The sequence below is a fragment of the Nicotiana attenuata genome, chromosome 8, assembly GCF_001879085.1.
Source record: "Nicotiana attenuata strain UT chromosome 8, NIATTr2, whole genome shotgun sequence".
Classification (NCBI taxonomy): Eukaryota; Viridiplantae; Streptophyta; class Magnoliopsida; order Solanales; family Solanaceae; genus Nicotiana; species Nicotiana attenuata.
In genome coordinates this window covers 29,958,821-29,967,088 of record NC_031996.1, presented here as the reverse complement: position 1 = coordinate 29,967,088, position 8,268 = coordinate 29,958,821, and the positions used below count along the sequence as shown (strand labels likewise).

Here is an 8,268-nt window from a genome sequence, read left to right as displayed (position 1 = left end):
ATAAATACATTTGTCCGCTGACCATACCTATGTGGCAGTGACAAATGTGATGTGGACAAATGCGTGTCAATCACGCAGAAAATACGCGTGAATGCAATAACTTAATTAAAGAAAATACTTGATCAATAGGGAAAAAAATTTAAAAAATGAAAAAGAAAAGGAGTAAAAAGACCCCTAGCGTGTCAGTACTCATTTCCGCTCTCTTGCTTCTCTTCAACTTAAGCGAGGAGAGAGAGTGCATCAGAGAATTTAATTCCGGCTAAATTCGATATGAAGATTGTGTAGTTTTACTTATATCTTATGTGGAGTTTATAGAAAAAATGGGGTTATGAAGATTGGAGTTTTCTGGTGGTCAAAAAGCACTCACCACTCTAACCACCGGTGATCTGAAGAAAATCCTATCATCGGATTCATCTTTGTCAAAACACATAAAAGGGCAGATATTTGCAATAGTATCGGGCGGCCTCCGTTGTTTCAAAACCATGGATTCCTATTGATTTTTTCTGAAATTCCAAAATGATTTTTTTTTTCTAGTTTAACCATTGAGCATAGTGGTGTTGTGAATTTGATTTAGAAATAAGAGAAAGAAAGAACACTGAAGAAAAGAGCAAGAAGAAGAATAAAAATAAGAAAAAGAATGGAGGTGGGTGAACGGAAAAGAAGTGAGATAGGTGGATACGAGTTATTGGGGTAGTAGAGTCTTTTTCCTCTCTTTCTTTTTCTAATTTGTAACTTCTTTTTTGCTGATTATTGATTTAAAAATAGGACCATAAGTAACACATGTTAAGTAATAAATAGTCTAGTATATGACGTGTTGTACATGTCAGTGTAATTGATATACATACATTACTGGATGTATTTATTAATACTCATTCCGTCAAGTTGGAGTATTCAAATGCAAAAGTTTAAAGTTCATGTAGCGGCTTTCAAATGCTTACAAGTCTAAGTGGTCAGGAAGCCATTCCGCTAAATCTATAAACAAACATGTCTTGCCAAATTTTTTTTGGAATAAACTTAGACAAAATATATGACCAAACAGGGACTAAAGTGTTCGGTGAACTTGAATGAACATTCCGAACAATTAACTACTTTGAATGAACTTGAATGACTTACACCCATAGTCATAATATTTTTTTTAATAGTTCTTTTACAATTTTATTGGATCTAAAGTTTCCAGTTAACTTGGCTGAAGAAAAAGAAGGAAGCTAGATTTACTTAATAGTTCTTTTACAATTTTAATGCTATTTTTTTTGCAAATTGCATGTAGCTAAAGAAAAACAAACAGTTTCCTACTTTCCTTAGTGTAACACGTTTCAGAATCAGAATATGCATTTCTCTCGGATTGAGAAAAGGTATTTTCTGCTTTTTGTTAACGTGAATGGTTAATTCATTGTTTATTATCATTACTAACCCAAATTCTACCTTTTTTGTTGTACTAATACTAAATATTATACCTTGTTTGTTGTACTAATATTAAATGTTACTAAAAATAGTTAAGCTATAGTTAGCTGTCATGTGATTTCCCGGGGTTTCTTGAAAATCAAACATTCGAAAATAATTTCATTCCAATTTTCACAAAAAGAATGGCATATTTGTTGTTCACAATTTCACCCATTCAATTAGCTCAAATGCACCCAATTTATCTCTTTCTCTTCATTCCTCAATCCCTTCATTCTCTTCCCTTCTTTGGGATTCTTCATTCTTTTCCAAATTTTATAGGTAAGTTCTCTCTTTTGATTTCTATTCTCATTTCTATATTCTTGAAATTTGATTGTATTTTTCTTGTTTTGACCCTATAGTGTTTTGTTTAATTCAGTTCCCAGAGAGAAGAAAAATAATCTGTTTTGTAATTGATATTCATTACTTTGTATTTTAGCTTTGGTTTTGTAATTACTTAATGTTAGTCTTGTATTTTCGCTTCGGTTTCTGATTGGTTTGTGCTTGTTGTTGCTTCTTCCTTTTATCTTTCCTGAGCTGAGCGTCTACCAGAAATAGTCTTTCTGTCTTCTTAAAAATACGGGTAAGGTCTGCATAGACACTACCTTTCCAGACTCCACTTGTGGATTACACTGGATCTGTTGTTGTTGTAAATTTTCTTGTTAAGTTAGGTTTTGATATCCGTGTTCCGAGGGTTCTTTGATTTAGGCCCCTATTGATTTATTCCCTGGGCCTCTAAAGCCTGACATATTATACGATGAGTACTGTGCGGAGATGCAATGTTAAGTTGGATGTGCGGTGATACAAGATTGGATAAGATCATAAATGATCACATCCGTTAGAAGGTCAAGTAGCGCATATAGAGGAAAAAAATGAGAGAATGTCGTTTGAGATGGTACGGTCACGTGTTACGTAGGCCTTCAGATGTACCGGTTCTCAAGTATGAAAGCATGACGAATGAAGGTGTTAAATGGGAAAGAGGTACACCAAAAATTACGTTGAAACAAGTTATCTCAAAAGATATAGAATATCTCAGAATCCAGCAGGCAAATCTAGCAAACTATAGGAAAAAAATGTAAAACTTGAAAATTAATATAGCTGATATCAACTAGAAGACTAGTGCTTATTAGAACACTAGTGTATTAGAGATAAATCCACAAGAGTAAATTAATTAAAGAATCCCCTAGTATTAGATAATCTTTAAGTATAGAGAATTAAAATATTATGGACCTAAACAGAACATTCATGATATTGAGGATTATACACCCGACCCCAACTAGCTTGGAACTGAGGTATAGTTGTTGCGGAACATGTCCAGCAATGTTGAATACACTTACAATGAAGTGTTTCTTTTGCTTGTCAATAAATTTAGTAGAGCCTTGTTTAGTTGATTTCACGAATTGAAAAGTTATTCTATTGTTGTTTGTTTACAGTTTAAGTAGCCACACATGCAAACATCAAAAGAAACCTTAAAGGAAATATTAATTTCCGCTGGTATTAGAGGGAGCAAACGATCTTCGAGTTCTAAGGAAAGCCAATCTACTAAACAGAAGGCCAAAATTCTCCATCCCCCTATTGAAACATTTTGGCAGTTACCTCCAACAAAAGAGCACAAGAAGTCTACCGGATCGAGAACCTTAAAAACCATTATGTCGTTGTCGTTAAAGAAGGGAGTTCAAAAGAGCAAAAGTCTACGAACAATTCTTGAAGGATCACATGAGCCTAAAGATGAACAAATTGTTGACTCGTTTCGTCAGTTGCTTTTTCTTGAGGGTCAGCTGCCAGGAAAACACAGTGACTATCATACACTTTTAAGGTATGTTTTGTGCTGTTAAATTTTATCATGTTGTCAATCCAGTAAAATTTGTAAGGCGAATATTTTCAGTTAGAAAAGAGTACAGAAATTGAGTTTGCTGTTCCTATTTGTGATATACAGATTTCTTAGAATGAGGGACTATGATCTTACAAAAGCGAAGAATATGTATTTGAACTATCTGAAGTGGCGAGAGGAGTTTCATGTCGATGCACTTTCTGAGGTGAGCTACATTATGCTTGAAGAATTTATGGTTTGGGGAATTTCCTACATTTATTTAAACTTTATCGACAAGTTCCTTTATATTCGATAATCCTTTGATTGTTTGTAATTTTTGGGGTCGAATCATGCTGCAGGAACTTAACTTTGAGGAATTTAATGAGGTTAAAAAGTGTTATCCACATGGATTTCATGGAGTCGATAGATATGGTCGACCAGTTTACATTGAAAGAATTGGAATGGTAAATCTCAATAGGCTCCTTGAAGTAACTAGTATTGAGAGATTTGTGAAATATCATGTGACTGAACAAGAGAAAACATTGAACTGGAGATACCCTGCTTGTTCACTTGCTGCAAAGAAGCATATCGCTTCCACTGTCAGCATCTTGGATGTGAAGGATGTGGTAAAAATCTGCTTGTCTACCATTTTATCTTTCGCTTATTTGATAAGAACAAAATATTTGCACTCTTTTAAAGTTGCTGCCATATGACCAGGAGGTCACGGGTTCGAGCCGTGGAAACAACCTCTTGTAGAAATGAAGGGTAAGACTGCGTACAATAGACCCTTGTGGTCAGACTCTTCCCCGGACCCCGCGCATAGCGGGAGCTTAGTACACCGGGCTGCCTATTTGCACCCTTTTGTGTGTGATCAAGTGCTAGTCCATGTCTGTACTATATTCTTCAGTTTGAGGCTTGCAGCTCGGCTAGCTTGATTTATAGGTGTTGAGTAACAATACTATTTACTGAATCTCAACCAAAACCGGGATCATGGGATATGAATGTATCTTTCTTATCTCAATACCACTGCATTTTACTTTGCCTTAATTTATCTCTACCTTGCTGTCAAATGGTATTAACAATTCAGTAAGCCTCATATTATATCTTATCCTTTTTCAGCTATATGAAGTAAGAAGCATAATATATTGACAACCCCTTATCCATTTCATAGTTTATTGAATGTTTTGTTTGGATTGGTTTCCTAAGCTATCTTAATAAAATAATTTGATCTATGTCAACGCGTTGAAACAAATTATAATAATTTGATCTATGGATATATATATGTATCCGTGCGATAGTTCCTTAAAGTTGGATTTTTCATGTGAATTGGCAACGGTTTTTACTTGATTCTACATTCATCCTCCTGTTATGAATTTTACATATTAAATGGTTGACTTGTTGGAGATCAGCTTGTGAATATAATTGAATGTACTTATGTTGTTTCACTATGTCAGTTATAAGAGTTTCATTCAATGAACTTCAGAAAAGTTAGAACTTCTTTGATGACAACTTACCATGCACAAGTTCAATAAATAAAACTTAGATTCTGCATATTAAAGTTAGAATTCAGCATTGCTGATAGCAAATTGATGCTTAGATTCTTTCCTATAAGCTTAAGAAACGTATCTTTTTTTGACAGGGAATTTCTAATTTTTCAAAGCCTGCGAGATATCTCTTTCTGGAAATTCAGAGGATTGACAGTCACTATTATCCAGAGGTATGTTAACATGGTGCAAGTCAAATATACATTCTTGACGATCAAGTTAGACTGTAAAATTCCCTTATGTTTTACTTGAATCTCCGTCGACAGAATAGTATCATTTTCTGATCATTTAAGTGTAATATCCTTCTCCTTCCCTTGAGTTATCTTAACTTGAAGTCTATTGTTGGTTAGTCTTAATACTGACCTTAATCTGTACTAAACACAGTTTCATATTCTATGGTTGATCAACTTTTAATGAACTTCCAAAGCTTTCTTTCTTCATGGTTTCTTTTACTAAACTGAAGCTTTTGTTGATTAATCTTTTTCTTAATGATTTACCTTTAATTCCATTTCATCATCTTCGCTTTTGCAGACGTTGCATCGCCTTTTTATCATTAATGCTGGATCTGGATTTAAGGTCCTATGGAAAGCAATCAGGACATTTCTTGATCTACGCACCCTAGCAAAGATTCAAGTACTTTCCTTCCCTTTCCTTTAACAAATGTTTCTGGAGTAATGTAGGCCAACCAGGGAAGAAAATAAGACTTTACTTTACGGCGTATACCACAATTACAGGTTCTTGGTAGCAATTACACGAAGACCTTACATGAAGTTATTGATCCCAGGTAAATATTAAGCAGCTCAACATTTTTCCAATTTATGTTTAAGCATGAATGGATGCACGTACACGTATCTGAGGTTGCTGTAGGAGTTCTGATGCATGAAATTGCTTCCGCGCAGTAACCTTCCAACTTTCTTTGGTGGCGACTGCACATGTTCCGACTATGGAGGTTGCCTCTTTAGCGACAAAGGACCCTGGAATGACCCTGCCGTTACAACTATACTTCAGGTTTTAACCTGTTGCTATGATTCAAATTAAACAAAGTACATGTTTCCAGTCATAGAAGTCACATTTTTTGTAGGCAATGGTTGAAGCTGAAGAGGAGAATGGCGATGAAAAAAAGAACGGTTGTGCTGCAAAAGACGCCTCTGGTGGTGTTACTGTAAGCAAAATTGTAGTTTCCTGATAACAAGTGTGACAAAAATCACATAAAAATATCTAGGATTCGAGGGTCTCATCTCGAGCTTTGTAAATGCAACAGGATAATGTACATATTAAGGATGTTTATGATGTCACTCCATCAAGAAATGATACATTTGAGGTAGCAAGACTTACTAATCAGCCATTTCTACAGAAGATCCTAACACTTCAAAGTGTTGTAAATGACACAAAAACAGTAAGTATTTTCTTTTCATGTTTTTTCCCTCTTCCTGGTTCTTTCTCTTTGTGGAAACAACGCCTCGCAGAAATGCAGGGTAAGGCTGCATACAATAGACCCTTGTGGTCCGGCCCTTCCCTGGATGTCGCGCATAGCGGGAGCTTAGTCCACCGGGTTGCCCTGGTTCATTCTCTTTACTATAATAAATCTTTACTAGTTTTATGGTACAGAAAATCCAGGCATTGGAAGCTGCTCTTAAGGACACGAAATCGGTTAGTATAAAAGAATTGCAAAACTTTTAATTGTTGCTGGAAACAGAAATTGGATGATCATTGGTTTTTCTTTCAGGTTATAGAAGGACTTGGGCAACCAATTGAAGACTTGAAAAATCAAATTATAGTATCAAATATAAGAGGCTGAGATGCCAAATGAAGAGTTTCAATCTTTTTCCTTATTTTTGAAGTTTCTTAATGTTGTCAACTGAATTCAAATAAAAAGAGCAACTATGTTAAGTAAGGCAGCCTATTTTACAACAATATTCAAGTAAAGGAATCAGCTATCTTTAACTTTGGTATGTTACATCCTGCCTTTTCAATAAGGCAAGTATATGCATATGTGTTGATATTGTTGTCTTTCCTGAGTCGAGGGTCTATCGGAAACAACCTGTCTGTCTTTTTAAATGTAGGGGTAAGATCTGTGTACACTCTACCTTTCCCAAATCCCACTTATCAATTGAAGACGGGATAGATAAAAAAAGTTATCTGATATTTGTACTGGTAGAGGGCCTACCTGCGAAAAGACATAGTCGAAATGGGGAAAAAATGGCTTGAATCCAGTCGCCTTTCGCTAAGGGGTTCAAAAAAAAAGTTAAAAATTTTAAAACAGACTGTGACCAATTGGAATTAAACGGGCAACCTCACAATGATTTTGATCCTCCCTGACCATTAAACTATACTTTTGGATTGTGTTAAGGGGATTCAAAATATAATATATAGAGGCATAAAACGGATTTTGCCTTATATATATAGTGTAATTTTCCGGTGATAGGGGTTCGGGTAAACCGCTCCCGCCCCTAAATTCGCCCCTGGCTTGGACATCAGCATTATGTAAAAAGGAAGATTTTTGGTTGAATGTCTATGGGATTGTGACTTAAAGTATTACATACCAAGAGCTTATCATAATAAAGAAATTTGAGCTGCTTTAGATAAATTAAGGATTTTACACAATGTATTCTCCCTTTCTTCAACCCCAACCCAAAAATTAAAGGAAAAGAACCTTTCATTTAGCCTTCTAGTTAAAACTGAACAACTTGAAAACAAGAAAAGAAAGATTACCTACACGTTGGATTCAAATTCAACGACTTTTTGGACTAGGTAAATATATGAACCTTGTTAGTTTAATATGATTATAGTAGTTAAATAATATATCAGCATAATTTCCATGTAAAAGAGCACATATAATGTACTTATTCAAGGATTATAATGGAAAAATTGTAATGAAGAGATTATAATGCAATGGTTACTTTCTATTAGATAATTCCTTTAATTTTCATTTATGTATTATTGATATTCATATTATTATTTCACATTTTGCTCCGCGTAAAATAAATATAAATTGTCGCATAACTTATGTGTGTATATTTTATGCAGACAACAAAAATAGGATGCCTTAAAAATGTACTAATACGAATTTCTTCAACCCGGCATCTTCAGTTTTACATTTTTTTTCAAGCGCAATCCACAATTCTTTTGACGTCTCCACGCCACTGTAGACATTATACAGATCGTCCTCCCAGGATAGAACGAATTACACACTGGTGTAGTGGTACTTCAAACTCCAGTGTTTCAACAAACACAAAGTTCGCTAGCAAATCACACTTACTGTTGCTTTCTTTGATGTTAAGAGTATACAGAAGAAAGGAGGAGGACTCGGAAAATCGTATAAAGATTCTGAGAGAATGGACTTGTATTTATAGCCAATGTTGGGCTGAAAACTGAAGAGGTGCAATTCTTCAGAATGGCTGTTTATGCAAAACGGCCATAGCATAAATGCTATAACATAAATGGCTAATTTATGCAATAATAAACCGGGAATTATAG

At 34.8% G+C, this 8,268-nt stretch overlaps 1 protein-coding gene across 3 annotated transcripts; it reads left to right on the top strand.

Moving 5' to 3' along the window:
- Nucleotides 1,296–6,735, top strand: LOC109231154 (phosphatidylinositol/phosphatidylcholine transfer protein SFH11). Of its 3 annotated transcripts, none has more exons than XM_019396718.1 (12): nt 1,296–1,352; nt 2,871–3,253; nt 3,374–3,473; nt 3,607–3,873; nt 4,887–4,964; nt 5,323–5,424; nt 5,526–5,575; nt 5,691–5,799; nt 5,873–5,953; nt 6,053–6,187; nt 6,400–6,441; nt 6,518–6,735. In XM_019396718.1, the coding sequence occupies exons 2-12, from the start codon at nt 2,886–2,888 to the stop codon at nt 6,587–6,589; spliced, it is 1,404 nt and encodes a 467-aa protein (XP_019252263.1). In that variant the 5' UTR covers nt 1,296–1,352; nt 2,871–2,885; the 3' UTR covers nt 6,590–6,735. The 3 variants fall into 3 exon arrangements, with proteins under 3 accessions (XP_019252263.1, XP_019252262.1, XP_019252265.1); XM_019396717.1 differs by lacking the exon at nt 1,296–1,352 and adding an exon at nt 1,617–1,719; XM_019396720.1 differs by lacking the exon at nt 1,296–1,352 and adding an exon at nt 1,617–1,719 and having other exon boundaries at nt 6,387–6,441.